This window comes from Lipomyces oligophaga (genome assembly GCF_038497815.1).
Source record: "Lipomyces oligophaga strain CBS 7107 unplaced genomic scaffold V1516scaffold_4, whole genome shotgun sequence".
NCBI classification, from domain to species: Eukaryota; Fungi; Ascomycota; class Lipomycetes; order Lipomycetales; family Lipomycetaceae; genus Lipomyces; species [Lipomyces] oligophaga.
The window spans coordinates 355932-369246 of NW_027117788.1; the positions used below are offsets into that span (position 1 = coordinate 355932).

Here is a 13315-nt window from a genome sequence, read left to right on the forward strand (position 1 = left end):
ACTGAAAGCCCTACATGAACCAGTCACACCTACCGCCGCACCGCCGCATTCACTGAACCTCTCCCGCTGATCGTCATGCTCGTTGTGTCTCACGGCTTCATTATACTAGCAACGCAATTTAGTATTTGCTCAATTCAAGTTAACAAGTTGTAACCAGAGAGATCCACGTCGTTTCGTCGTTTCCGTCGTTGCCTTCTTTTTCTTCATCTTATTTCGGTTACCTGAACATGCTGATTCCAAAGTCCGACCGCCAGAAAATCCACACGTATCTCTTCAAGGGTGAGCTTCTGCAACTCCGATTCTTGTTGCTATCATTAACTTGCTTTATAGAGGGTGTCGTTGTTGCTAAGAAGGATTATAACCTTCCTCTTCACGAGGAGATTGGTACCAAGAACCTTTACGTAAGTTGATCTATTTCGACTATTTCTCAATAGTTTCTGCAATTACTTGCTAACTCGTCAAGGTTATCAAGGCTCTTCAGTCCCTTGACTCGCGAGGATTCGTCAAAACCCGTTTCTCCTGGCAATACTACTACTATACACTCACGGAGGAGGGCGTGGAATATCTCAGAGAATGGCTTCATCTTCCTGGGGAAATCATCCCCGATACTTACAAGAAGCCTGTCCGACCAGCTCCCATTGGCCGTCAACGTCGCTAGATTAATATATAAAAAAGCTTCCAAATTCCTCATTTTTCACTTTCGACGCGTGCGAGGTTTTCCAAAAGTATAATATAAAAAAAGAAATTTTCAGTTATAATTATTACTACTACAAAAATGGTTTATATGGCATTACGGTTTCGTTTGATAGTCCGATTCTTGTACGAATACAATTCACTTGGTACTCCTTTAATTTTTATTTGCTTGCTATTTCACACATGTCCGGTAACTGAGAAAAAAGATTAGATTAGCTACTCGGTAGTTATGATACTGCTTTATCTTGGTCTTGCTCACAATTCCAGCCTTTCCTAAGCGAACTGTACTAAATTTCATTATAAACAATGTATCTATATACCCGCGGGACGGGGTTATCCCTGTAGCAGTTTCAAACACTTGTCTGAGCTAAAAATCTCGATCACATCTCGTTGAACATAGATTGATTTCTAGTCTTTGTTGACACCATTCATGCCTATAGATTACTAGTAGGCTGGTCGGGTCGCTCCATAACCTGATGATGCGGATATGCCGCAAATCCATTCTCCGATGTTGCCATTAATCCCACACTTCTTGTGTTGTTTCCATCCATCACACTAGATAGTGAAGGTGCAGGCACAATGTTATTAAAATCTGATATCGGAATCATAGGATTCATTCCCGGCGGAAGATTGGGTGGAGGCATGGGCATTCCCATAAACTGAAAATCAGGAGGTAACGGACCGGGTGGAAATGGAGGCGCTACTGCTCCGGACGGTAGCATGAGACCTGGCAGAAAAGGTGGAAAACCTCCTCTCAGTCCGCCCTGCAAACTTTCTATGCTCGCCACTCCAGCCTCTCCATCCTTTACGTCTCCAATAGGGCGCATTCCCATACGAGCGGGATAAGCTATAGGTAGAGAAGGTCCTTCAGATGAAATCATACGCGGGTCGTCTCGACGTTCAGCAGCAGGAATATGCGAGGGTAACTGCGGCAGAATTTGGTTTGGGCCCATAGTTCTCATCATGAAAGGAGGTAGAACTCCTCCTGGGACTGAGCGAGGATTTGGTCTTACCCATGGCATTCCTCCCTGATCATGCAATTGAGTAGAAACCTCAGGCTCTCTATCTGAAAAATGTGGACGAACTGCAAGTCCAGGAGGTACCGAAGTATGTGACAGAACGTTCTGAGGAATGGCCATTGGACGATCTGGGATGATGGCATTTGCTGAAGTTGCTTTACTAGGAGGCTCTTGAACTATGTTCGTAGTCTGCGGATTGGTCACAGATGGCTCCGATCTCTGAAATAGTGATGTTTTCGATGATCCACTCATAAGACCTCTCAAAAAAGCTTCGTCACTAGATTTACCAGAGTATCGATCTGGTTCAGTTTTAGGGCTCTTTGACTTGGTCGGAGAAGTAAATACACCGCTATTAACTTCGGGACTAATTTGACTCAACGGAACATCAGATCCAATCGACGATGCAGACGGAGGTCGGATAGACTGAGAGTTTAGAAGAGCCAAAATCCGCTTAAATCCTTCTTTCTCCCCATTCGTGGAGGATATAGATGATTCACCAGACTGCTGATTCATATCTATTGATGGCGAAACTGGAGCTGGCGATGTAGCTTGGGAAATCTTTTCAACTTTCCTGCTGGCAGAAGCGGAAGAATTCAATTCTGTAACCGACTCGCTGTCAGGTGTTTGGCCGGATTCACTTCTAAAGAAAGAAGAAAACTTAGACGACCGGAATACTTCTGCAGAAGACGTACGGAGATTAAAAGCTTCCATGGTACTTGAAATCTCTTTCACATCGTCTAGTGAAAGAGAAGATCCAGCGTTTCCAAAGAATCGGTCGGCTCGATCGCCAAAAGGAACTATAACTGGTGCTGGATTCAACTCCGCCGTCGTAGAATTCAGGTCGGCTAACCTAGAACTTTCTGTTTTTGATTTTCTTTGCATATCTGCAGCCTTCATACGAGCTTTCCAGGCTTCAAATTCCTCGACTGAGTGCTCATGAGACCCACTTCCACCAGTACCGGAAGTTAAATCCACCCCACTAATTGGTAAACCGAGAGATCCCATTTTGGTATTGCCAAGGGCCATGGAGAATTCTCCGTTTAGCATGTTTATTCCATCTCCACTAGAATCTTTCGGGCTATCAAGCATCCACTCAGGCGTCTTTTCAGAACCTCTAATATCGTCATCTCGTCGCATATGTCCTTCGCGAGTCCGCTTTTCTCGGTATATTCCAGATTCATCTCTCAGTCGTCTACGTTCGCCAATTTCAGCTGCCTTCAAAGAAGCACGACTCAGATATCGATTGTCATCCTCACCTCGCTGTAGCATGCCAAACCCAGATCGACCAGTGAGACTGCTATAACGAGCAGAAGTAGACTCGCCTTCTAAACTTCGATCTACCTTTGAACCGCTATTTCTATGACTCGATACGTCTAGCTCAAGCGATTGCTGTTTGTCGCTATCTTTCTTTGCTAATGTTGAAGCAAATGAAATTTTAGGAGGCCCAAGTACAATACCTGACCATGTCAATAGCGGTGCTCCCAGTTCACGACGGAATGGATTTCTCACCTTTAGTAAATTTACCGTCCGTTCCATGAGAGCTAAAGTAAGAATTAATACAGTCAAGACAAACTGAGCATTAGTGTGAGCTACCTCTTTTCTTCAGGGTCCAGATCCAAACCATGAAACTCAGATCGACCTAGCTCCAACTTTCTTCGAGGAAGAGGTTGCCGTCTAACGAACAATCAATATTCTATCCAAACATTTTCCAACTAGATAACATTGCTAAACATACGATTTAACGTATGATTTAAGATGAGGAATCCATTCTTCAGCGGACAGTAACCCCTCTGGAGGAGCACATAGCGGTGATTTCGAAAGTGCGACAAGATCAGCTATAGAATATACATTATCGCGATCCATCGTAATCGTTAAAAGTCTGTGCAACCTTCCTTAGCAGAAATGTAGATGCTTGTCTGGAGTATTGTATCAGAAATAACATCCGTTTCATATCAGGAACTCTCGTGCTCTTGATAACAGCTGCGAGACAGCATTATAAGTACACTTAAGCCATACTGACCTTACACACGACAACAACGAGAAGTTGATCAGCTCAGAACTAGAACAATTGTCAAATAACCACACACAATCGTGAATGTTTGCTATACAAGTTGTATTCTCAAATCGTTTGTTCCAGCGAGTAAAACGTTTACTAGGTTTATCCGGATCCACTATATCCACAAATTCTGTTACTTAGGGTTTACTGCTTTTGGGGCAAGCGCCCTGTGATTACGTAATTATACATAAATTTTTATATGCTTTCTTAATAATGTTGACAGCCTTAAAATCGATCAAGAGGCTATCACAGACCGAGCCTTATCTATAAGCTCAGATACTAGTTTCATGGTTGATTTTGCTGAAAGAGACTGGTTTTGCAGAGTCTGGACAATTTCGAACACGAAACTTCTGTCGAAAAGAGTAAGATCCTAGCTCGTTAGTAGGGAATTTTCGTAAAGATTTAAAATCACAGCATACCTCGATGCTATTCAAAGTTCGGATCAAAGATTCCAATATCCAGTTTGTAATTTGCCCGTAATGGTCTTGATTTGAGGACGGCAGAGACGATCGTAACAAAGGAATCTCTTCTCTGGACAGTTCTGGCTTTGAAGTAATCAGTTCGGCAATTTCTTCATATAAATAATGACCAACATTTGCCAAAACAGGAACAAAACTAGAAACTATCCGTAATATGAGTTTGGTATTACTTGTCAATTCGGTAGAACTATCGACCAAGAAAAACACATGATATAGAAGTACTCTCATATGATCTCGCTCCTTGTATGTAGATTCCTAAAATTTAGGTTAGCCGACCTAAGAGAGTATAAATACTACATATTATAGTTACCTCAATATATGTGATTATTAAAAGCAGCACCTTACGTGCAAGAAGACGCACAGTCTTGTCATCATTACTTGAACAGACAATTATATATCCAACTGCGTAATTGTCGACTAGTTCAGCAATGTCTACAAGTCTTCGAGTAATCATATCTGTAATCGCAGAAAGTGCAAATAATGGGTCGTATATTGTTTCCAGTAATGAATGCTGAAGAGATAATTCACCAATAGAACTTGTATCAGATTGTGCATTGAGCGCTCTATCAACTTTAGGAAATCTCTTAGAGGAAACCAAAGCACTAATGCTACTTTGAAATCTTTTTCGTGAGAAAACTAGTTGCAACATTTGAGAACTACTCCCTGCATATACTTTACCAGCAGAAGTATCATCTGAAAAGGTGTATGAAGAAATTTTCAAAGCTATACTTAGATTTGAAAGTGCATCAATAGAATGCAAAATCTCGTATATCAAATAATCTGTTCTTGATATACTTCCACCATAAAACTGAATCAGCTTTACTGCAGTATTAGAAGTCAAAAGTCCACGGGGATTAGCAAAGTATAAAATATGAAGAATATTAACTAAATGGGCTTCAATTAGAATGTTACCATTGAGCAAATTATCGTTACCGAGAATCAATTGGAATGACTTTTGGCCTTCAAAATCCTTTGATTTGGCGAAACTTCGCACCAAAGTAGATATGAATAATACAATCTCCGGATCCAAAAGCCAGTGCTGAATAGAAACTTCTATAGCAGCATTCACTTGCTTCATTGATAATGAAAGGTGATCCGATAAATTTGCTATAATAGCTGAGATTAGTTGTATCAATTTTCTATGTTTGCGTGACAGTATTGACTGCTCAGCAAGTACTTTAGTTATCAATTGAAGTTGATTCTTAATCAACTCACTTGTGCTTAGAGCAATGAATGACCTAGCTTCTTCATTCGTGCTCAGTTCAGACAGATAAGTGAGCTTTTCGATAGCATAACTATGCGGTGCCTCGACTATGACACGGTTAACTAGGGCATTAATATCTACCTTACTGTCAAGATATCTGCAGAAATTGTGATAGACAGAATAGTTACGCAGAAGATCTGAAATTTCAATCTTCTGGAACGAATCTGCTATCATTCGTTTTATCTTTTTTTCAGTATCTTTTGAGAATAAAGTTTTCAATGGAACTTCATAGCTCAGAATAAACTTCAGCAGTTCCAGCGAGATTGCAGGACTGAGAATATCAATTCTGTTTTCGTCAATTCGCAAAACTGATTCACACAAATGTGTCGATATACTCATCACTTCTTGTAAGAGATTAAACGCATGCTTGTCAGAAAACTGAATTGTATCATTGTAATGCCATTCCCAATCTATTCGTTTTTGAACAGACTTAAAGGCTTTAACTAGGCATTCTACTAGTTGTGAAAGCTCTGACTGTTGCACTTGTAAAGCAAGATGAATGAGCTTTGCCAAAGTAGACCATGATATTATCCTTGCGAGGTTTTGAAGTTCATCATCTTCATATTCCACCTTCAAGATCAATCGGGAGATCCATCTCAATACCGCATCTTCATCATCAAGCAGCTGCAGAAGCTGCAACCTTCTCTCATTAGACAGCATCGAAACAGCTTGTTCCAATCCATTCAGTTCCTTCTGCAATCAGTAACAACGAAATACAAGAAACCAAGATGCTATAACTTACTGTTTGGCTCTGTATGCATATACTGATATACTTCCAAATATAATCTCCAAATATAGCGTCAGAGCAGTCATTTCTAGTGAACACTATAGCCACAACTCGTAAGTACCATGCGGTAAATTCTCGGTTATATTCATTTTGAAGATCTTCCTTCCGCTGAACCAGCCATTCAGGCTGTACTTCGTATTGAAGTATCAAGCGAATTCCCAGCTGGGAAAATCGATCAGAGTTCAAAATCTTAGGTAACAGATTAACTAATAGATTAATCTCTAGTTTGGTTTGGTTGCTGAAGCGACGTCGCGCGAATAATGAAAATATGTCTAAAGTTGTCATCGACCGAGATATTTGACTTTTGAATGTGTCTAGATCATCCTCACTGCTGCAGGATAGTATAAAGCTCATGCAGTCTTTATCGTCAAGATCCGGTGATTTAGCAAAGAGCAAACACTTAGTAGTGATTGATGGTGAGGTTCCTTTACTAAATTTTTTGAGCTGTTCCATAAATTTAGCGACTTCCACATAATACCGATCCGAATTAGTAATCAAAGAACAAAAAAAGAAAGAGAGATCCCAATTTTCCACAGAGATAGAGCACGAGAAAATTAAGTGTATTAACGATGTAAAAACGGCCCAAGAAGGTGTACGTGTAGGATTTTTAGATCTGCTCAAATATAACCATTGCTCTGCCAAAGATGAAAAAAAAGGACTAAACAATGATCTTTGTCCTCCTGTTCGGTTAATAAATGATTTATCGATATATTTGAAAGGAGACCGAAAGCAGCGAGAGATGCTTTCATCAATCAGGTACCAAAGAGTAGACATTTCGTCAGAGCTGGTGACTCTTAAACTATGCTTCAGGCTATCCCTGATTGGAATAAGAATAGAAACTGAAGAACGGAGAAATAAGTCGGTAGACTTGATGATCCTATCCAGAGATAAAACAATATCAAAAGATAAATCATCGACCATGATTTCAGTTGCCAGCCTTAATAATGAGACAAAACAGCAGTGCTGATCTTGGTCTACCCATGAATGTTAGTTTCAACCGTGAGATGGATTGTAGCCAAGATATCTTACCGATTCTATTCCAAAATCGGTTGGAAATTGGTAGTCTGCTTTGAACACCGAGCATAGTTCTTAACTCCAGAAGTTCGCTTGAGAATATGGCGTTACGGTCGAGCTCAGAAATATACTTCTCACTAGAGGATAACAGTGAAGTACAGTCAGGATGAGCATTTGCCGATATCCGTGGATACATATCCAAATATTCGTCAAAATATTGAGCAACTGATAGTCGCGTGCTAGCAGAAAGCTGCAGCTTCGTTAGATTTGAAAACAATGAAAGTTCTGGGAATCGACGGAACGCTTCCTCTTTCAAGTGCTGACTTGGTTCCACCCAACCTCGCTTTTCAAAAATATCAGATACTTTTCTTAATTTTCTTATTCCTTGAATAATAAGGGTCATTATAAAGTATCGGGGCAGCTGGGCCCAGTGGATAGATTTTTCTATCAGAATACGCGTGATGTAGGAAGGGAACACATTTTCCAAAACTATTTCGACAGGCGGAGCTATACTAATAGTCAAAGAAAAATCAGATATATTTTTTGGTATTCTCAAGCTGATAATTTCTGAATTGAAAGCTATAAAATTCAAAAAGTTAATGGTTTGAGCTGGGTCCGACTTAATAGATACAGAAGACACATAAGCAGCAACTATTTCAGGACAACTTTCAAAAAGTGCTTTGAGCAAATAAAGTTCGTCAGTATCGGTAATATCCAGATTTTTCGAAAATGAATATATAACTCGATTGTAAACTCTGTAGGCCTTCTTTGGCTTTACACCTTCTAGCATACCTGGCAAATACCACCCATTATCAGGATAAAACACTCCACAGATAGGTTTTAAGCAAATATTAAGAATGAGATTAATATTAACAACACCCAATCGATTTTTCTTTTTTAATACGCGGTAAATAGATAAAATTCTAGCCAAAGTCCACTCTGTAAAAATTCTCCGCTTGAACACTTTATCTAGCACTTTATCTAGAGCAAGAGCATATAGTTGCGTAACTGTATTTTCCATCTGTTCTATGTCGTCTAGATAGCTCAGGCTGATCCATGAATTGAACAGCATACTAGAAGATAGTAGCTTTATTTTTGATTCTCGCGAGCCAAATTTCAATAACACAAGGAGGAAATTAACGAGTGTTGATCTTATCCACAGCGAGTGATTCTGATTATACGAACCGGATTCGTGGTTTTCCATTGATTCAGAAGAAATTGTACTTCTTGGAACGGTGAGCAATCTCTTATAAATTAGAGATGAAAAATCTAAAGTCGACACAAGATCATCAGCAAACGAACTATTTTGATATAGAGCAAACTCTTGAAGCAGCAGAATTAATTCAACAACTGGCATTGGCTTTCGAGTATATAAAGCCCTGAATATTAATTTTAGGTGTTGGTCAAGAACAGCTCTGATCATTTTCTGTCCTTGGACTTGACTAAGAGAGTCTTGATTCAGTAAGTGAATAAGGTATCTCAGTCGAAGAGTAACATCTTTAAAGGAAGAGGTTGTAACTGACACCTGACCAATTTTTGCCCAAGCAGCAATAAGCTGAAAGGATAGGCCATTTTCAAGAACAGCAACTAATTGGTCATAAGATTCGCGCGAAAATTTGCGTGAGGTATCGAAAGGCAATCCAATGAGAAGCTCAAGGGTGAGAAATGTAGGATCTAGCAGTTCATTATCTTTCAATGATTTGTTTTTATTCAATTTCTGCTTCTTATGAGACATTCCAATCCCGCTTTGGTAATAAATAGTATTAAGCTATTTTTTGCTCAAGTAAAGTTATTGCTAGTAAGAAAGCTCACTGTAACTAAGAATTTACAAAATTTACGGAGTTTTTCCCTTTGGGACCAGAGCAGTGCGGCGGGATAGATTCGATTTAGATTTGTTAGGCCATATTCCTCTCGTTTCTTCGTCTGTAACGACGCTGCGCTGAATGACAATGAGGAACGATCACTTAAACGAGGATCAGGTTGAGAAAGCAGCTAATTTAGTGTTTCAAATATATGACAAGTGTCCTTCGCGAGCCAGGCCCAGATCGAGATCAAATGAGATTCCGGAGTGGACTAATCTGGCGGCCGTGATTCTAGTCGACAGAGTTGGGTACTCTGAGAGCAGAACAGATGTCGAAAAAATCAACCTGAACAAGAAACCAACAATTATTTGTGCAGCTGTGGCCACAGGAGTGAAGGTAATGCCAAATGACAAAATCAAAAATTGCGGTGGTAAAATATTGCACGATTGTCATGCCGAAACTCTTGCTCTACGGGGATTCAATCGATATCTGCTGAACGAAAGCAAAAGATTAGAAGATGATAACGTTTATGTGTCTACCAGTGTTGAGCGTCACAATGGAGTGGGAGAACCAAAATATAGGATTAGATCAACTCTTCAGTTATATTTGCTTGTGACAGAGATTCCTTGCGGTGATGCTAGTATGGAAAATCTTGGAGCTGGAAAATTGCCCAATTGGGAATTTGATTACAAGATCATGGGACAGAAGATGTTGAAAGGACGAGCATACTATTCTGAACTTGGAATGATACGCACAAAGCCAGGTAGGCAACATTAGTGATTAATGCAAAAACAAGAATCAATGACTAACATGAAAAATAGGTCGGTCTGATTCACCCGAATCGTTGAGTAAATCATGCACGGATAAGCTCTTAATGAAACAATACACGTCAGTGTTGCTTTCACCTACAAGCTACGTATTTTCTCCTAAGGGGGCATATCTCCGCGCTATTCTAGTACCGAGATCAAAAATAATCGATAGTGCTTTTAATAGGGCATTCAGAATAGAAGAGCGTATCAAAGGCATTGCAAAAACGTCAACAAATGCGCCCAAGGAGGCAAGCCAGGACGGCTATAGTCAATACGATTTTGACTGGATAGGATATAATACGACATTTAAAGACTCCAAGGAAAACACGAAAGCTGGAGGGCGGCCATGCAGTGTATCAATGGTATATATTGAAAACGAAAGTGAGCAAGTGGAGGCAATCACAAGGGGTATGAGAATGGGATGGAAAGCGGGAAGCGAGGGCTCGATTAGTAAGCTAAGCCGACGTAAGATGGCAGAACTTGCAGGCGAAATTAGCGAAACTGTACGAAACAAATTGCGTTACAGCGAGCTCAAAGACGAGAGCACGGCAAGAGAACAGATTAAATGGAAAACACGAAGCAATCTGGGAAGATGGATCCGCACGGGCGATGATGACTTTCAACTTTGTCAGAATTAGGTCTGGAAGAAGAGAACCAGAGTCAGCTCTTATATAATGTGGTAACTGCCGCCAATACCCGAATTGCTCGGGTTTGGAGCAGAGACATCTAATACCGCCAGTAACCGACAAGAATAGCACAAGTTCCCGCCTTTTGCCGTCCGGCTTTTCCAGCAGGCAGCCATTTTATCTTTTATTTCGCACGATTTCCCCACAAAATAGCGGGAAAACCGTCGATCTAAGTGCCTATGTGCCATGAGCCAAACACTACGCCAATTTCAAAGTATCACGATCTCGTTTTCCTATATCCACTGGATTTAGGACCGATTTTGGTTTCCCTCTACATTACGAGCAACCCTTCCCGTTCTTATCTCTCGTTTTTCTCCCACTATTCTCGCCTTACCCTATCCGTCCACCGTAGCAGCGCAGTATCTGTCCTGACTGCGTAGTTCACAGAACTGAAGGGCTGAAAACCCTACAAGCGCGCACAAAGCCCTATTACGGTCAAGGAAGTCTACTGTTTGAGCGGGACCGGACCAGACCAGCGACCTCCGTTTCGGGCACTCCGTCTCCGGCACTGTCTTGGCCGCTGTCGCTTGCCGGCGCTTCAGTCCGCCCGTATGTTGTTCCCTTTGTGGTAACTAGTCACTTCCCGCCCTGACTTCATTGCCGAATCATTCGACTTTGGCTAAGTTGGTCTCGTGAACGGGTAGTCCGATTGATTATTGAACACTCCGATACCGGCTCCGCATGGACTTCCCGGCATGACTCTTCCTCATTTTTTTTTCTTGAACCCGTGTTCCTACCTGCAGACTGATTGATAATTCGTTTCGTCTCCGCACCAGGCCGATTGTGCTCTTTGCTTTTCACGTCCCCACCTCCACGCATTTATTAAATAAAAATCCCCGCCCGCTCCAAATATTTTTCTGTACTGTTTTCAGATTTCCTTTGTAATCGGTTTTGCTCTTTCCGTTTTGTTTTTGTGTTTGTCTTCCGCTTCGAATTCCTCCTCTGCCTTCACGCCTTTGTTCTTCTTGCTTCCTCGTGTTGTGCAGCAATGTCGGACGTCACTACCGATGCCGAAAAGACGGCATCCATCCCTTCATCGTCCTCGGATACCGCGTTTCAATTCCATGATGGAGACAGCCCAATTGTCACACCGGGTGCTTCCGAATCCGAACAGATTCGAGAACTTGCTCAGCACTTTGGTGTTGATCACAGAAAGTTAATGTGGAAAATCGATATACGTCTTGTTCCCATGCTGTGCATTTTGTACTTATGGGCTTTCCTTGATCGGTAAGTAGTTTTTTTGTCTTCTTGAACCTGCTCTAATTATTTTCAGCGTGAACATTTCAAATGCTACTCTCTACAATCTCAAAGAAGATCTCAATCTAACGGAAGGTGACCGTTACAATACTGTACTTACAGTTTTCTTCGTTCCTTACATTCTATTTGAAGTTCCTTCAAATATGCTTATGAAGAAGCTGAGGCCGCATTTGTGGCTCTCCTTTTGTATGTTTATGTTCGGATTTGTGTCTATCATGCAGGGTCTTACCCAGAACTACGCTGGAATCATCGTTACACGTCTTTTCCTCGGCTTATGTGAGGCAGGCATGTTCCCAGGGTGCTTCTATCTTTTAGCTATGTGGTATGTCCGATCGGAGGCTCAGAAAAGATATTCTTTCTTTTTCTCTTCTACTACTCTTGCTGGTGCTTTTGGTGGCCTGCTTGCAACAGCTATTGGATTAATGGATGGTATGCACGGCTATTCTGGTTGGCGGTGGATTTTTATTATCGAAGGTATTGCTACCTGTGCAATAGCTTTCTGTCTATATTTCCTTATTGTTGATTTTCCGGAGGAGGCGAAGTTTTTAGCTACTAATGAGCGTGAATTCATTAAAGCGAAGCTTGCTCTGGATGTTGGACAATCGCAACATGTGAGAAAGGCAACTCTCAGAGATGTTGGTAATGTATTCAAAGATTACAAGGTTATTCTTGTTGGGTTCATGTACTTCGGTCTAATCGTTCCCTCATATGGATATGCCTATTTTGCACCCACCATCATTAAGGCGTTTAACTATGGCTCCACTGTTCAAACGCAGCTGCATTCAGTTCCTCCTTGGGTTGTTGCATGTGGTGCTAGTATGATCTCAGCAACTCTTTCTGATTATTTCCGTCACCGCTATCTTTTCACTGTTGTTTTAACTTCCATTGCTATTGTAGGCTTTGGAATGCTTCTTGGAATCCATGACAACAAAAAAGCTGAGTATGCAGCTTTATTTTTATGTGCGATGGGATGCTATTCTGCTATGCCTATTGTAGTTTGCTGGACTACTACAAATTTCGCAGGCCATCTTAGACGTGGTGTGGGCTCAGGCTTCCAAATTGGTTTTGGAAATATTGGTGGTATTATTGCTACTTTTGCTTTTCTTTCTGTTGATGCGCCATATTATACTAAAGGTTATGCTATCAGTCTTGCATTTGCAGGATTATCGATTATCTCTTGTACTCTTTATGAAATTGCAATCATGTGGGAGAATAGACGGAGACAGAGAGGGATTGGTCTAGAAAAATGGGAAAAGATGTCAGAAGATGATCGCGTTTTCGCTGGAGATCTTAGCCCAGAATTTCGTTATTGTTATTGATACTTTGTATCTCATATTTCAGCTCTTTTGTTTTTATTTTTGTAAATTAGCGGCATCCGTGGTTACATAGCTAATTCTGAATTTTGGATGCTAAAAGTTGCAGGGGTTTTGAAAGTTGCGTTTTTCTTGG

General features: G+C 41.0%; 5 protein-coding genes across 5 annotated transcripts; 3 read left to right on the plus strand and 2 right to left on the minus strand.

Moving 5' to 3' along the window:
• Positions 1–81: 81 nt before the first annotated feature.
• Positions 82–908, plus strand: V1516DRAFT_650784 (40S ribosomal protein eS10). Its single transcript, XM_066920250.1, has 3 exons — positions 82–279; positions 331–401; positions 464–908. The coding sequence occupies exons 1-3, from the start codon at positions 228–230 to the stop codon at positions 656–658; spliced, it is 318 nt and encodes a 105-aa protein (XP_066777241.1). The 5' UTR covers positions 82–227; the 3' UTR covers positions 659–908.
• On the minus strand, positions 811–3843 carry V1516DRAFT_674733 (uncharacterized protein). The gene is made up of 5 exons (XM_066922140.1): positions 3733–3843; positions 3448–3628; positions 3306–3386; positions 3222–3253; positions 811–3169 (listed from the first exon to the last, which is right to left on the minus strand). The coding sequence occupies exons 2-5, from the start codon at positions 3573–3575 to the stop codon at positions 1128–1130; spliced, it is 2283 nt and encodes a 760-aa protein (XP_066777242.1). The 5' UTR covers positions 3576–3628; positions 3733–3843; the 3' UTR covers positions 811–1127.
• Positions 3831–9105, minus strand: V1516DRAFT_674739 (ribosome 60S biogenesis N-terminal-domain-containing protein). The gene is made up of 5 exons (XM_066922141.1): positions 7328–9105; positions 6254–7272; positions 4558–6201; positions 4188–4502; positions 3831–4138 (listed from the first exon to the last, which is right to left on the minus strand). Exons 1-5 carry the CDS (start codon positions 9045–9047, stop codon positions 4004–4006), a joined length of 4833 nt encoding a protein of 1610 aa, XP_066777243.1. The 5' UTR covers positions 9048–9105; the 3' UTR covers positions 3831–4003.
• A 156-nt stretch (positions 9106–9261) lies between these two features.
• On the plus strand, positions 9262–10561 carry V1516DRAFT_624473 (adenosine deaminase/editase; the record flags this gene model as incomplete). The annotated part of the gene is made up of 4 exons (XM_066919664.1): positions 9262–9417; positions 9469–9877; positions 9936–10149; positions 10192–10561. The coding sequence occupies 4 exons, from the start codon at positions 9262–9264 to the stop codon at positions 10559–10561; spliced, it is 1149 nt and encodes a 382-aa protein (XP_066777244.1).
• Positions 10562–11197: 636 nt separating this feature from the next.
• Positions 11198–13310, plus strand: V1516DRAFT_324834 (major facilitator superfamily domain-containing protein). The gene is made up of 2 exons (XM_066918900.1): positions 11198–11836; positions 11883–13310. The coding sequence occupies exons 1-2, from the start codon at positions 11598–11600 to the stop codon at positions 13183–13185; spliced, it is 1542 nt and encodes a 513-aa protein (XP_066777245.1). The 5' UTR covers positions 11198–11597; the 3' UTR covers positions 13186–13310.
• The last annotated feature ends 5 nt before the right edge of the window (positions 13311–13315 follow it).

Excerpts from the sequence above, each read along its gene's own strand:
- V1516DRAFT_650784 (XM_066920250.1), top strand. The coding sequence starts at position 228 with ATGCTGATTCCAAAGTCCGACCGCCAGAAAATCCACACGTATCTCTTC. Across the intron at positions 280-330 it reads CCACACGTATCTCTTCAAGG|AGGGTGTCGTTGTTGCTAAG; the intron begins GTGAGCTTCTGC and ends CTTGCTTTATAG. Across the intron at positions 402-463 it reads TTGGTACCAAGAACCTTTAC|GTTATCAAGGCTCTTCAGTC; the intron begins GTAAGTTGATCT and ends TAACTCGTCAAG.
- V1516DRAFT_674733 (XM_066922140.1), bottom strand. The coding sequence starts at position 3,575 with ATGGATCGCGATAATGTATATTCTATAGCTGATCTTGTCGCACTTTCG. Across the intron at positions 3,387-3,447 it reads CTTAAATCATACGTTAAATC|ACGGCAACCTCTTCCTCGAA; the intron begins GTATGTTTAGCA and ends ATTGTTCGTTAG. Across the intron at positions 3,170-3,221 it reads GGACGGTAAATTTACTAAAG|GTATTGTACTTGGGCCTCCT; the intron begins GTGAGAAATCCA and ends TGACATGGTCAG.
- V1516DRAFT_674739 (XM_066922141.1), bottom strand. The coding sequence starts at position 9,047 with ATGTCTCATAAGAAGCAGAAATTGAATAAAAACAAATCATTGAAAGAT. Across the intron at positions 6,202-6,253 it reads TATGCATACAGAGCCAAACA|GAACTGAATGGATTGGAACA; the intron begins GTAAGTTATAGC and ends TGATTGCAGAAG. Across the intron at positions 4,139-4,187 it reads GAACTTTGAATAGCATCGAG|GATCTTACTCTTTTCGACAG; the intron begins GTATGCTGTGAT and ends CTAACGAGCTAG.
- V1516DRAFT_324834 (XM_066918900.1), top strand. The coding sequence starts at position 11,598 with ATGTCGGACGTCACTACCGATGCCGAAAAGACGGCATCCATCCCTTCA. Across the intron at positions 11,837-11,882 it reads TTATGGGCTTTCCTTGATCG|CGTGAACATTTCAAATGCTA; the intron begins GTAAGTAGTTTT and ends AATTATTTTCAG.